Genomic DNA, 15684 nt, shown 5'->3' with positions numbered 1-15684 from the left:
CGCAGAATAATACCAAATAAAACAAATACAAAAGAAAAGAGATAAACGGGGATTATCACATTTTCCGCTGTACGCGTCGTCGTCGTCTCTGGGAATCTGACCAGCTGCTAAACCTCCACTTCTCAACTCATGCTTCCCTCAGTATGTTTGAAACGTCCTACATCCTACTACCGTACGATTCCTTCAACACCAAGTGGACACCGCAAGTGCGCCACTGTGGGAAGCGCATGGGAATTCCATCCGTCTACAGAGAGAAATGGATTAGGGATTCACCCCACCTGGTCCGGCCGTGTGTTTCTGAAGCAGAGGAATCGAAACACCCCGCTCGTTAAAAGAAAACACCCACCTGGTGCAAACCTGGAGAGAACAGCTGGAGGAAGGCTGTTGGTTGGCCATCACTGAGGAATAGTTTTTCTTCTTTTTCCTGCTTAGCCCCTCTGATCTTTGTGTTTGTGTGTGTGTGTGTGTGTATGTGTGTTTATGTGTGTAGACCTTCCCCTGGGGACTAGTCTTCTCTACTGATGCATACATAAAAGCCCATCTTGGAGGATCTCCAGCCTCCTGTGCAGCCCATCTCCCCACCCGCCAGCCTGTCTCCCCCGCCCAAGCGCACACAAGCAGGCACGTTCTTATTGACCGCTTGCCACCCTTCGCATTACCGCAGGGAACGGACGGCTAACGGGGCGGCTAACATCGCCGTTTGGATGTCTTTGACGGCTTTTCCCTAGCCGGCCTTGAGGCCGAGCGGGTCCGGCCCCTCCACATGCCTGCCGCGCGTTCATATCTCCTCGAGCAAACGACTGCAGCCCCGCGCTCAAACGCGTCACGTCGATGAAGAGCAAAGCACTGAGGAAAGCGCAAGCGGGAATACGCGAGGACGCCCGTAAAGGCCTCCACATTCGCTGCAGTAATGGCCGGCCATTAACAGGTGACCCCCCTAGATCCGCTTTGATCGATGTCCTCGATCGTTAACATTTCCCCCTCCGCATACAGAGGAAAAGGTCATTTGAAGAGCCTTTGCGCCGTTCAAACAGGGGAGGGGGTTGGGAATGGGTGTGTTGTTCGCACGTACGCGCACACACACACAGTTCAGTGGAGGTGTGAGGGATGTAAGAGAGGATGGGAGAGGCTCCAGCTGTTGTAGTGGAAGTACGGCTGTAACTTGATTGGCTCCCTGTTGTGGGGGGGGGGGGGGGGGGGGTGAAAAGCCCTTTATGTGGGAAGTGAACCAGCTCTGGCGGGGGGGGCATGTTTTGCGGGGGGAATGATAACACAAGAACAAGAATGACAGAAATCCTACTGTAGAGTGAATGGCCCATTGCAGTCTAGGAAGACCACATACCCATGGAAACAGGAAACCTTGTACATGCAGATACATACATTATACACCCACACTTCCATAGAGTATCACATCAAAAGGATGTCGGGAGGAATGTTGATGGCCAGCCCATTGTGTTTACGTGTTCATGACAGCATAATGGATCCTAAACACAGCTGCTCTCAGTGCTACAGTATGACAGTCACATTGATCCGCCCCTCTGCTTATTGATTGGCTCCATGCCCACTCAATCACTGCTGTGTCACCTTGCAGGTGTCAGCCCAGGTGTCAAAACAGAGCTGTCACTCAAGTCAAGGTTGCTAAGGTGCCACAGCGAGGGTGTCAGTGAGTACTGATGCCTGCTGACCTCAGACAAGCTGTGGTACAGGTACTGCAGGGTTATTCCCCAACTCCCCTGACCCACACGTTCTAAGGGATTTACAAACGTTCATGTTGGAAAGACCTTCCACTCCCACATTACTTTTTGTCAGAAATACGCCATGTCAGGTTGTCAGAAAGAGGGGGAAAGTGGGAAGCAAAGAGGCAGGTGAGAGAGGTAGAAAAAGGAACAATTCAACGTGTGTAAAAAAGAGAAAAATTCAAGAATTCCTACAAGGGCACATCCACACCGCCCAGTAACCCAGTCCAACAAAGACACCAAAAGTGTGTTGAAAAAATTGCCTAAAACCACTGGTCTAAAACCAAACATATTTTTTATACCATACTCGTATAAAGTAAATGTATACACACTCATTTTCCATTTCAAGAGCTCCTGTAGTCTGCTCTCTGAGCACGTGGGTGTGGGTCTGTAGGCGTGGCTGTGGTTGTGGGGGTGGACATGCAGTGCTACGGCTGGGTGAGAGCCAAACGCCGCAGGAGGGGAGGTTGACGGAGCCCCCTCACACAATGCACTGACAGCTCGCCAGGCTTGGTTACCATAGAAACAAACACGTATCCATTGACAACATCAGCCAAAGTGTGTGTGTGTGCGTGTGTGTGAACGTGGGTAAAACAACAGTTACGATACTTACTCAGAAGAGTCTATAAAGTATATTCCAAGGGCCCCAATGCTGAGCGCAAATACTAGCACCACCTGGAGAGAGAGAGAGAGAAAGAGAGAGAGAGAGAGAGAGAGAGAGAGAGAGAGAGAGAGAGAGAGAGAGAGAGAGAGAGAGAGAAAGAAAGAGAGAGAGAAAGAGAGAGAGGGGGGAGAAAAAAAAAACTGTAAGTTTCATAAACGCACATTAACATAAGAACATGAACATGACATGACATTCATACGTGGTTAGCTAAATAGGCCAACACTGCTCCTGTGGAAAACAGGAGTGCATTAACCATGAGGTTGTACTGAGACTCGACCTGTGTGTGGCCACGGTAGGGGGGCCAAGGCTAGCTCGAGCACATTACCGGCAGTCTGTAGTCACCTGTAATCAACCAGTCCCTGGCCTTACAGGCACAAAAAAAATTAAAGCCCAGGCTAAATAATGGATGCTGGACCTCATGTCAGTTAATATGTCCGAGTGAATGCACACATTGTAAGTAAAGTCGAGCACCGTACATAGAAAACGGAAAGAAAAAACACACATTTGTAAACCAAGCTGCGCTCGGAGAGGAGTGATTGCACATGCGATTGTAACCCAGGGTAACTAAGGGCTTGTTGTGTCAGCATAGATATCGAGTGTTAAAGTCTCACTGTTTAAGGACGAGTCAGGGGTTAAGTTAAGGTACAGGGTTTGTCTTTACCAAACAATCAGGTCCATCCACATGGTGTAACATATGAAATGCTGAGAATTTACTATAATTGTGAGTCAAGTTATTTCAAGAAATGCAGGAGATTATTACAAACTTAATCCATATGTGGAACACATGATACTCAAGTAACATACTGAATAACAATCACACATTTTCAACCTGATTTATTAATAACATCTCCTAAATGTCATCAAAAAATCAGGTAGAAAATTTGTGATTGTTATTCAGTATGTTACTTGAGTATCATGTGTTCCACATATGGATTAAGTTTGTCCAGGCAACCATATTGAATTGGAACCCTGTCATGAATTATGTGTGTGTGTGTGGGGGGGGGGGGAGGTAAAAATCATATCAAAGTTCTGGTCAAGTAAACCCCATAATCCATAATACTTTCTAATCCCAAACAAACCTTGATTTACATTTTGCCCAGTCAAAAAACTAAGACTTTCACATATAAAAAGGAACTCCATGATCTCCACAGAACAAAGTATAGATGTACATATTGTCGTAACCCTAACCCGCCTTGGCAGAACAGTCTCAATCAAACTGGATTTATACAACGTTTCACCTGACACAGCCGTCAAACAGATTCTGCCTGACCCTCCTGGAGAGACTTCATCTCAGCTAGGGAAAGGAATACACGATAGTTTCCCCTTGCAAGTCTTTATCTTATTCAGCCTTCCAAGACAATGATCATCCTCTCCCAAGCCTGGTCGTACTATTCATTATAAATGACACAGGCCTGCTATTTTCATGCTCGACTCCTTTAGATTGATCAGCTGCATTGTAGTTTAGCTAATGAGAAAACACCTCCATGCATTTTTAATGGTTGGTATTTGTGGATGATGGGGGGGGATGCAGGAAGTATTGTAAGAGGCTAAGGAAGATAGACTAGCATAGAGACCAGGAGACCTAAAGCTTCTGGCTTGAGTAACCTCAAGACAAAAAGGGTGAAGAGAGCTGAATTTAATCAGTGGTACTTGGATAACATCAGACTTTGTGAATGTAGGACGTTCTAATGTTCTGAAAAGATGATAGGTAACTGGATGATCATGGGCTTTCATCTGAATCAACTACCGTCAGAAAAAGCCCTTACTCCATCCCCAGAAGGCTCCAGTTTGTGTTTTACCCCCACAAGAGGGCACAGTTAGCTTGTTGGGAGTTCTGTGGGTACACAGTCAGTATAGTAGACATTCACATTAGGGCCACATTTTTTAAAAGCTACCTTCACATACACAACAAACAAGGCATTGCATCAGGGAGACAGATGGAAACAGTTTCCAAACAAACAGAGAATGAAGGTAGGAACTGAGCCAGCGTCAGACTGTACAAGGATGCCAGCTCAAGTTTGCAGAGCAAGTGCTCCGAAAAGCATGGACCCGTAAATACATAAGTAACCAAAACACACGCGTGCGTGCACACGCTGACATTTCCTGGAGGCTAATCTACATCTCTCTCGTCAGTTAGGGCAGATAGTGGGGAGAGAGAGACACACACAAAGAGAGAGAGAGAGAAGGGGATAGCTTGAGGGGGAGAAGGAGAGACAGAGAAAGAGAAGGAGGAGTAAGGGAAGAGAGCTTCAGGGAGAGAGAGAGAGAGCGAGAGAGGGAGAAAGAAGAACAAAACTAGGGATGGGAGAGAGGGAGAGAGAGAGAGAGAGAGAGAGAGATGGAAAACCAAAGACGGTGAGGGAGACATGGTAAGAGGAAGATAAATAAAAAGTGAGGAGATGATACTGTACGGGGAGGTGGTGGTGGAGGGAAGGGGGGGGGGGAGAAAGTGGTAGGTTGCCGAGTAGTGAACCCTGAGCACCCACAGATAAGCTAAGGAGACATCTCAAACTGACCCAGTTATTCAGCTGTGAAAGTCGGTCGATCTCCCGGCTAACCCTAACGAGTGCTTGCCGTCCATTTCAAAGCCACGATCCTCAAAACACTATCACTGTAAATCATGACAACAATTACTACAGTCTGGGGACATCTCCAGGAAATAGAAATTGCAGGGGTATCCCCGCCGCCTGCAAAAATACATAAATACTGATGCAGTAGTTATGCCGGGGAGGGTGAGCAGAGCAAAGGCCTCTGGGAGAGGTAGTTTGGAGTCTTCCTTTTGAAGGTGTTGCTGTTGCTGCAACCCTAAAAGGGATTGAATATCGTATCCCATTGCAGGAGTAGAGGAATATGTATGACATAAGACTACCTGCATTCATGAATTAAATAAAACCCAGAATATGATCCTTAATATTTCCAGGAAACAAATCTTCAACCTATGAAGTTATTCTCTGAATTACACATTCCATTTATGGATCTGTTTCTATATTTACTGTGTGGCGCTAAGTCTGTTGGTGTGGTGTTGTTTTCCGGTCCTATAACTGGGGTAGTCGAGGCATAAAAGAAGTGTTGTCAAATTCTCTGTCTGTGTGCAGCATGTGTGTGTCTAGAGTGCTGGCATAAGGTTTCAGGTTCCAGTACTGCATGCAGGCCTAGTAGATCAGCTCTCAGGTGACATACAGTCGTAAACACACTATAACACTTCTCCATAAACACACACACAAGCACGCACACAGACGTACACCAAACACACACAGAAGCATCCAGCGCGCTTCAAAATAACTCATACTTTACCGCACTCGCATACCTGCGTAAGATCCCAATACACAAGAACGAGTGAGCGATAGTGTGCCGAGACAACACGTCCGAATCTAACCCAACGTGTGGCTCTAAAGAGCCACTTCAGCTTCAACTGCCTCAGCCGCCGTCCAACATGGCTCCTCATGGCTATTAAACATTTACATTTACATTTAGTCATTTAGCAGACGCTCTTATCCAGAGCGACTTACAGTAAGTACAGGGACATTCCCCCCGCAGCAAGTAGGGTGCAGTGCCTTCCCAAGGACACAACATCATTTGGCACGGCTGGGAATCGAACTAGCAACCTTCAGATTACTAGCCCGACTCCCTCACTGCTCAGCCATCTGACTCAAAACCTTCCAGAGGAGCTTCCGTTCGCACGCATGTTCCTCCAAGCAGAGGGAGAAGTTGCCTTTGAGCTCGGATGTTTCCCCCTCCGCTCCCTTCTCCTCCCTTAAGTGCTTTCCCTGGCAAACAGCGTTCCCTGACAGGTGATGCAGGCTGACGTGCGGAATCATCGCTTCCTATGAGGCCGTGAATCCAGGCTGACAGGCTGGGGGGAAATCAAAGCCCTCCCGCTCTACAGTTCAGTTCAAAGCTCCTAACATCGCTCTGCTCCAAGCCAGTGGAGATAATGTACTCTTGACGACACAGGTGTGTGCCTGTGTGTGTGTGTGTGTGTATGCATCTGCTGCATACACACACACACACATACGGTGGCTCGGAGGTGGATCAATGAATACAGACTCCAGTTTACATAGCGTTCTTTCATTGTTATTCGGTTCATTCGTGGCACCCACTCTCCCACATTCTCTCCCACATTTGCGCTCCCTTTTCCCCCCTCTCTCCCTCCCTCTCTCCCTCCCCCTCTCTCCCCCCCTCTCTCCCTCTTTCTCTCCCTCCCCCTCTCTCCCTCCCTCTCTCCCTCTTTCTCTCCCTCCCCCTCTCTCCCTCCCTCTCTCCCTCCCCCTCTCTCCCTCCCCCTCTCCCCCTTTCTCTCTCTCCCTCCCTCCCTCCCCCTCTCTCTCTCTCTCTCTGTTACTCCATTCGGTCTGTAAATATTTGCTTTATGCTCTGGCTTATCTAACAAACTCGGTAAGCTTCTGCTCCATAAAAAAAAAAAAAACAACATGGTGGTGTTAGCGTTGCTCCAAGAAGTGGTGTCTCTTTGATAAGGAGCCCTGCATCGTTTCACAAAACCATTCACCTTACATAACGACAGATCTGCATGGGAAGACAGAGGGAAATGTGGATTTAGCATAATAACAGTAAAAAAGCAAAGCAATAAACATTGAAAATGTCCCTGTCTGAAGGCTGGGTGTTTTTCATGAAAATCCCCAAAAGCTAACGAGGCAGCCCGTTTTTTAATTTATTTTTTGTTTCTGTCTGAAAATTAGCATGATATTGTTCCAGAGCATTTAGAGGTCAACTTCAAAGGCAGAAATACAAACACCCTTCGGGCTAGGGCGGCAAACTCTACTCAGCAACAGAGTAGCGAGAGGAAAACCAATTAACGACAGGCGGGGTGGTAGCCCTTGCCTGAGCAGGTGGATGAGGGATTTTCCTTCTCTGAATATTCACAGTGTTCCTTTTAACCGTCATTACGAAGGCTTCACAAATGAACCCGATGCCACTGCAAATCTAGACTTGCCATCCTTCTTGGCAGTCCTCCGGCCTGGCTAGCTGGGTGTACGTGGGGTTTTGTGCACCGCAGAGAAGCCAGATGGATTACAGAGGTGAACAGCCAGGACTGGGAGGAGACTAATTCAATCTGGTCTCTCTCATTCTATTCCCCTCTGAATCCATGTAGCCATATGTATCCCTGTTGGAAAAGGGTTGACACCAATTGCAGCTAGCTCTTTCAAACTGAGTCACAATTTTTGACCTTAGAAGACCACAAGATGACGACAGGCTTCGAACACATCGCAGAGCCAAGCCTGGTTTTAAACCGAATTAGAGAAGGAGGGAAGGAGATGACATCATTGGGCCACTCGAGCAAACAAGCTAACGAGACACACTGGGAGGATATCAACAAACCAGACTTCTATTCCAGTTCAATCGTCTACATCCATTCATTCCTCACCCGAGCACCACTCTTTCCTGACACTGACAGGAGAGCATGTTGGTATGACAGGCTGGCTACGATTCAGCTCGACACTCTTTGTATCCCGTGCCACTTCTGTGGACTCACTCATATAGCGAGGTTTCAACTGCAGGGGCAGCACAAGCATGCGTAATTCCCAACACTACTACACACTCCCTTTCTTAGTATGAAATGGATCGGAAACCCATATTCAGAAGCAGACATCATTAACGTCTGTTTGCTCACTGGATGAGTGGCCTTGCGCAATAACCGAGTCTTCAGCCTAACATCGCACCATTCAATTGACACTGGGATTTCCGTCTCTGCTAAACTGCATCAAAACACGGGTGCTTAATCAGCCGGCTTTTGACCACTTATTTGGTCTGAGCCAAATAAACAGCTGTAACGCAGAGTCACAGCTAGGCTTGTTTCTTGGACAGGTTCTGAGGTCAGGGACTTGAGGGTTAGGGTTAGCCTACGTAGGTCAATCTCTGGGCCAGGGGTTAATCCTGCCAGGCTATCAGAGTACTGGAACCCAAGCTGGCCAGACACTGACGAAGACTGGAGATGACTGGGAGGATTGTCTCAATGACCGACCAGACTATAGAGGATCAATCACAGCGTTGACGTATAACTGGACAACATCAGTGCCAGTCCACACCAGTGGATATCCCGAATGGAAACCCAGCTACAATTTAAAACAGAATATATGCTTTATAAATAGGCTGCCTGACTATAAACTTGAAACTTCATAAACGCAAACGTATCTGATAAAAGTATCAGATACGTGTATTTGTTAGTATTTCGATTCGATTTCGATTTTAGACAGTGTTTGTTTGTTGCCATCTTGCTCTAATCCATGGTTTGGATTAAAGCCTTTGGCTTCCTAAATCTGCTCAGGGGTGGTAACAGAAGTGCTCTTCAGTCCAGCCTCATTAGTGGGCACAACGTGAGCCTCCATTACAGTCACTAAAACATCTTGGTTATCGGTACAGGGCTTCAACAGTCACATGATCGTACTTGACATTATTTGACAGGATGAGAGCAGGAAGAGAGAGCCTCTGAACAGCATATGGAACGGGTGTATTGATCAAGAGACTAACCTTGGCACAGCAATGTGGACAAACACGCCAACAGAGCCTAATACACTTTCCCACACTGAGCTGAAGACATACGCACACATGTACGCACACACACTTCTGAAACTCATCACCATGGTAACTGAGGAAAAGTAAGATGCTCTATGTCGTCTACCATACTGCATGACAATATTTTCTCGTGCGTGACTTTGATGAAGCGCACCCATTTAGGGTCATTGCAGGACTATGAGATGTTTCATTTGAACTGAGTCAATAAACAATTACACGTTTTAATCAAGTCCTATTTCCCCTGCGCTATACCATGTTGCCACATAAAAAACATCCTATTTCAAGGAAAGAGGATTATTTTGTTATCTGATTTCTTTCCCCTAATAGAACGGTGTCAGGAGGAGGGCACCGAGGCTTTCCAGCTCATTCCCAAAGTATCTGTTTATCTCTCCATCTCTCCCTATCTCCCCCCCCCCCCCCCAGCTCCCTCTCGACACATGCCACTCAAGGGGAAAAATGATATATATATACTGTATATATATATATAGAAATAACTGGCTATAAATTCCCACTGGATAGAAGGTCAACCCCCGTTTGGATTCTTGACTCGACAAAATCGTTGAAGCACAACACTAAACCAAAACAAATCAATCAAAAAATAATCATGTTTACCAGAGAATGTAATTATGTCCAAGGTGTTTAACCACATCCTCCAGGCCCTCAGCTAACAGAGTTAGTCTGTCAATCCATGGTCTGCCTAGCAACCTCTACAACCACCATTGGAAAGTCTGACTGCTGACAAAGACAAGTTGACTTTTATTGTCAAGGTTGTCACTGATCTAATGACTCCTGAGAGCTGTGAGTGATAGGACCCCCCCCCCCCCACCACCCACACACACACACACACACAAGTGCACGCACACCCCCCAACCCCCTCTGCTCATCTTCCTCCAAGGTAACCCCGCTGACTTCCTGTCTCCCTCATCCTGTTCCTGTTATCTGGGGTGAGTGCCACAGAAGGAGTTTGTGTTCGGTGTGTGTGTGTCTGACAGACAGACTATATCCTGAATGAGGGATGGGGTGTATGGATGGAGTTCTGGGGTGGGAAGATGTGAGGGCATCGGACAAGATAAACAGCCTAAGATCTGTCAGTGTAACTGACGGAAACATCTGGAACGTGGTCCTCTGGCGCGTCCATCTGCCTTCAAATGTTACCACTAAGACGCCCCGGTGTCCGGGTCCCATCACGATCCTGTCAGCCTCGCTCAACCTCTGGAGCTGGCCTGTGACCATTAGAATGGACTTCAAAATGCCAGCATCAGAGATCACCCCCAAATCAAGCTCTCTACCAAATCAGTACCCCACTCCCTCTCTCCCAACAGCGCACGTAGCCCCCAGTGCTGACTACAACAATGCACCAGGAGAACCCTACTAGCCCCTTATCCCAAATACAACTTGCAATATTCATCCCCCAGAGATACCATGACATACCGTTGGTCTGATGGATGAGGAGTCGAGCGTGCACACGTGCTTACAACATCGCTATTCACCTTACCCAGCCAGTCCAAACACCCCTCTCCCCCAGGCGGGCTGTTTATCCATCTACAGTACGTGTGATGTCTAATAATAGCTTTAATCACATCCTTCCCATTGGATCTGGTGATGTACGACCTTTATGATGGGCTCCATTTAACCTGAGTGTCTTTTCTGAGGCAGCCATCCAGAGAGCTCGGCCAGGCAGCCAGGCAGAGTGACAGGTGGAAAGTATATGACAGAATGACACTCTCTAAAAGGAGCTTCTGTCAGCTCGAGATGGGTGTCGAGGCAAGCTTGGTGGGGGAAGACTGGCGGGAGCACTTAAAGGACAGCAGTTGTCCACTCTTATGCACGCTATGAGGATGCTAATGAAGTAAGATGGAACCGTGATCCAGAGGCACATATGGTTCCATGTGATGGAGCGAACAATGCATAATGCGGGAAGACTTCTCTCACACATGGAGAATTATCCCAGCTAAGAAATGTTGATGATTTTTCCAATCTGGAGATCTTCACCGCACCGATAGTGCTTTTCAGATTAGAAACAGGGCTTATCTATGTCTGGGAAATCTGCCCCACAATGTATTGCGCAGTCTATACTGTCTCAGTTCTACATTGTTCCTGTTCCAGAAGGACAGAGCGACCTCAATGTGATGTCAGTTAGTCCCAGAGAGCCTTGACCACTACACAGGAAAACACTGACAGAAACAGAGGTGAAGGAGAGAGAGGGGAGATGTAAAGAGGAGATGAAGGGAAAGCTAGACTATTAGAAAGAATGTCCTCTGGTAACTCAAAGGTTGAAGAGATGGCTGGTAGAGAGATGGCTGGCAGACAGAGACAGTGAGACAGAGAGAGACAGAGACAGAGACAGAGAGAGAGAGAGAGAGAGAGAGAGAGAGAGAGAGAGAGAGAGAGAGAGAGAGAGAGAGAGAGAGAGAGAGAGAGAGAGAGAGAGAGAGAGAGAGAGAGAGGAAGGTGTAGAGAATATTAGAGAACGTCCTCTAAGGCACACTCAAATGCCACTGTGTGTGTGCAAGGGCGTGTTTGTGAGTATGTCAGTGTGTGTGTGTCTGTCTTTCTGCTTTAGCATCTCTGTGATTTTCTGTGTGTGTGTGTGTGGCAAAGGGGAGGTTCCCTGCTGTTCTTTTTCAAGTCCATAGATGATGAGCGAGTGCATGTGACCAGACTGTGAAGTACCAGTAACAGTGTTGGAGGAGAATATTTCTTCTACAACATCCACTTACTGGATCCTTTACTGACTGGTTCTTTACAGACTAGCCTATTTTTGGACTATTCTTTAGAAGAGGTCAAATCTGTTTTCCTCTAAGCCGGTAAAGGTTTAGTTCAGTCGTAGATAACTGACAGCCTGTTTGTCAGAACTGGTCTGCCAAAAATATTATATGACCGCCCCCCAGCCCTTTTTACCATCAATGTCACAAAGGGCTTTACAGATGGCCATAGAACTGTCTAATAAGATATACTTTTTAGAATGCATAACTAACAGGTAAACAATAGGTTTAATAAAAGCACCTGACCATTTTCTGAAATAGCATGTGGGTGTGTTCAACACATTGGGGTGTATTCACAGCAACCCAATGAACAGGGCTGTTCTTTTGTTCTTCTTATGATGACAATTCCGCAACAACATGTCTTCCCGCAGGTTTTAATAAGACTGGCCAGGCTGTTCAGAAGCCCCTGAGGTTGTGCTCCACACAAGCCATGTGTTGAGGAAATTAAACTAAACAGATTTGGAACGCAACCCTGGGCTTCAACAGACACTTACTCCAAGGAGAAGTATCAAATCACCCATTACAGAATCCTGTTTCATGGCAAAAAGATTATACAAGGTAGATGAACTATGATAGAAAGATTCTGCATTTTGTCCAGGGAGATAAAACAATGTATCTAAACACAGTAGGCTACAGTGTATAATACTATTGACTTCCACAACAATGTGCCAAACTAGGCAAAACAAGTAAGACAGACTACACTTCTTCACAATCATCTTGTTAATACACTGTTTTCATATATTATCAAGTATTATGAAACTTATAACTTTCACTTATGAAACATTAAAATGTTTCATAAGTGAAACCCAAGAAGGAAAAATCTTAACTTTCCTGAAGTTCAACGCTAACTTTCTTTAGCTACTGTTTTACACTGTCTATTGAGATCATTGTTCATTTCACCTTATGATAAACCTTCAGTGAAGAATAATTGCTGAAATCAGCAACTTTTCCGTAGAGAAACGTGACAATTAACCTCGCTGACAAATAGGCCGTTTAGTGTCGCTCTGCTTGGGGCATCAAGAGAAAAATGCATGACTTTCACTATTTCAATTAATCTATTTGCCCTTAACATGTCTAAAGGTGAGAGAACACATCAACGGTTGGCGATGGTGTGAAAAACATCACTAAATGTGGTATCCCGGTACGCCTGGACGGGTTTGAGTCATCTTATGACCGATTAGGGTCAAATAGTGTCCAAGAAACATTGTTACAACTCAAGGAGTCAGTTCTTCTCTGTGTTTATATACAGACACAGCACTAGCTAATGGCTTTTAAATCTGAGGGGTTTAAAGCCATCTCTGGTTTCCTACGGAGGAACGCAGGACTGTGAGTAACTGTCATTAGTGATCACGCCAGAGGCCCCTGAGATTCAGTGTTCACCATTGACAAAAGCTAGTGTGTGTGTGAGAGAATATTGTGCCGTGTGAAGTTCTGTTTATATTTAGGTGTGTGTGGAGCTGAGGAGTTTAAGCGTTTGTGTGAAAGGATGTATGAAAACCCTGTGGAGAGGGAAGACAAACATTTCTGTACATTCTTTACTTAAGCTGTCTTAACCCCACATTTCAAGTCAACCACCTGACTATATTTCAGGCCATTCAAACCTCGACACCTTCAGCTAGCTAACAAAGGCCACGCCCCTTCAGAACCCTACACCCGGTAAGATTCCACATAGCATAGATCTGCAGAAAAATGCAACTGGAATAAGGACGTTCATTAGAAGTGAGTGGTGTATTGAGCTGACTAATGAGAGCATGCTAAGTGGTCTTATTGTTGTCTCAGTCCGGTGTGTGTGGTGTGATGTATGCAGGTCTCTACGCCTCGTCCGGGAGCAAGCCACCGCCATCCGATTCCATTATGTCGGTTTAATCATAGCATAAATCATACCTGTCGTAGTTAATCATGTCAAAACTTCATCACGCCAATGCGGTTTGCATGAGAATGCACTCCAATTACTTTGTCCGGTGCCCATTTCGAAATGCAGGCGAACCTTTCATCTTCGGCTGAAAAATGGTGGCTGACTATTTGTCTGGGAGAAGGCAAGATGGACTCCCGTGCCAAATATGGAATTAAAAACTTCTGTTTCCCTACCAATGAGAATAATGGATGGGGCGGCTCTGTGAACACATTTAGACAAAACAATATGGACGCTTTTGGCAGCAACACCGGCATTCTGTTGAGATGTCATTCTGGTAGTTTCTACCCCAACTTCTGTTCCAACAACCACACCCGTTCCCACCGGTCCCAGGCGCACGTAGGGAGCTGTCAGCTCAAAGGAACAGTGGCGGAGGTTGTGACATGATTCTTAACCAGACTAAATCAGGGTTCCCTATTGCTTCCCTCAAGGTTAATGAGAAGTTTTGCCGTCTCTCCCCGGCGACTTGTCGAGCTTGTTAACCAATCAGTTTCTCTGCGTATGCTGCGCACTGATAAAGAGCCCTGCTTCACAACGAGATGAGAGATGTGAGGGGTTTTGCCCAAGGAATACAATTAGTATTCCGTCTGGGTGTGTTCATATAGACTGTGTGTGTGCGTGTGTGATTGCAGGGCATGCTATCATTATGCTGGAGAGCTAAAGCACCAGAGTTTATCCAGAACAGTCTCTGTTGGCCACACCTGTGCCCATCTACTAAGTACAGCATACCAGCCAGATGAATGACTGGGTCCTCAGAGGGATCGTCCAGGAAACGACACATCTTAATCTGAACCCTGTCCACCTCTCGCTCCAGAGAGGGACCAGCTGGCTGAATCCCAATGAGCGCACGTCTCCCGTGTACTCGCGCGATCAACCTGAGCTGTGTGATATCAGCAGAACGGAGGAACAACAGGGCCCTCCAAACAACTGAATCACAACTAAACCCGAAAACCCTTCCCGAAATTCACCAGAGCGTGGTATTAGCTTCCCAATTAGACAACACTTTATGGCAAAGGGGCATTTTTACACGAAGACACTCATTAAAATGGTTCAGTTGCTTTCTTCTATTGTTATGCATATTCTCCATTCAATATGAAAATTGTTCATCCAGCACAGGCTAATGAATTGTCTTTGAACAAAACTCAACAAGAGCCTTCATACAAAGTCCCGGATGGTCTTTCCATTCGAGGAAGACTTAGCTGAATAACACAAAAAGAAAGCGTGGTCGACAACGCATCGCGGTTCCACTGTTGAACCTCAACATTGACGTGTTGGCAGTGCACGGTATCATGAACATATTCAGGACGAAACAAGAATCAATGAGTAATGTGGTCTTTGGCTCAGCCTTGACCCCTATTAAAACAGACATCTGCCCCGATCTTTCCATCGTTATCAGCCCACCCTCGCACTTCAATCAAGTGCACCTCTAACCTTTCTACCGGCGACTACCTGTTCGCCTGACTGATTGTCGAACACCTCCCGACACCCATATCAATATTCAAAATCAGTTCTGAGTGGCGTCTGTGAAAAGTTCACCTGCTCACCGCCCTCCGGGAAACTGTGTCTGTCTGCACAGCCTTTCCTCCCGAGACGAAGGATTTTATGGTTTAATATCTGCAACTAGCCTTTTACAACCCCCCGCCCCCCCATCCCCAGACTCCTTCAGTCTCCAGCGGGATTGAAAGTGGCACATAAAGCCGTTATATACAATCACATCGCAGGCCGCTTGTGTTTACAATTACTTCCCCAGTGCCGACTGTCGAAGGAGCAATCTAGGCCGGGTCGGAGGCGGGACTCGGGAGCTGTCAATCAATCAGTCCTGCAGGAAACCATGACTCAGAGAACTCGTTCCTCTAAAGGATCTTTACCCTGTTCTGCTCTGTTTCCATTTAAGAACTCTGACCTGGGGGAAAGAGATTGAAGTGAGAGAGAGGGAGAGTGTGATAAAGAAAAAAGATATTGAGAGGAGAGTGAGCAAGATTGAGTAAGAGAGCAAGGGAGAAAGTGCGTGAGAAAGGGAGAGAGCGCAAGGGAGAGAAAAAGAACAAGTCAGAGCGAGCGACGGAGAACATTTTT

The 15684-nt window shown here is 46.4% G+C and overlaps 1 protein-coding gene across 9 annotated transcripts in view; it reads right to left on the bottom strand.

The window, feature by feature from the left end:
- Positions 1–15684, bottom strand: part of LOC136943397 (calcium-activated potassium channel subunit alpha-1a) — a 122183-nt gene that overhangs the window by 66764 nt on the left and 39735 nt on the right. For all 9 annotated transcript variants that reach the window (XM_067236688.1, XM_067236686.1, XM_067236687.1 and 6 more), the window contains one exon: positions 2350–2411. In XM_067236688.1, coding sequence (XP_067092789.1) covers positions 2350–2411 — 62 coding nt within the window. The remainder of the gene's footprint in view (positions 1–2349; positions 2412–15684) is intronic.

Source organism: Osmerus mordax, chromosome 5 (assembly GCF_038355195.1).
Source record: "Osmerus mordax isolate fOsmMor3 chromosome 5, fOsmMor3.pri, whole genome shotgun sequence".
Classification (NCBI taxonomy): domain Eukaryota; kingdom Metazoa; phylum Chordata; class Actinopteri; order Osmeriformes; family Osmeridae; genus Osmerus; species Osmerus mordax.
Note: the sequence above shows the minus strand (reverse complement) of the source record. Positions and strands in the feature narration are given on the sequence as shown.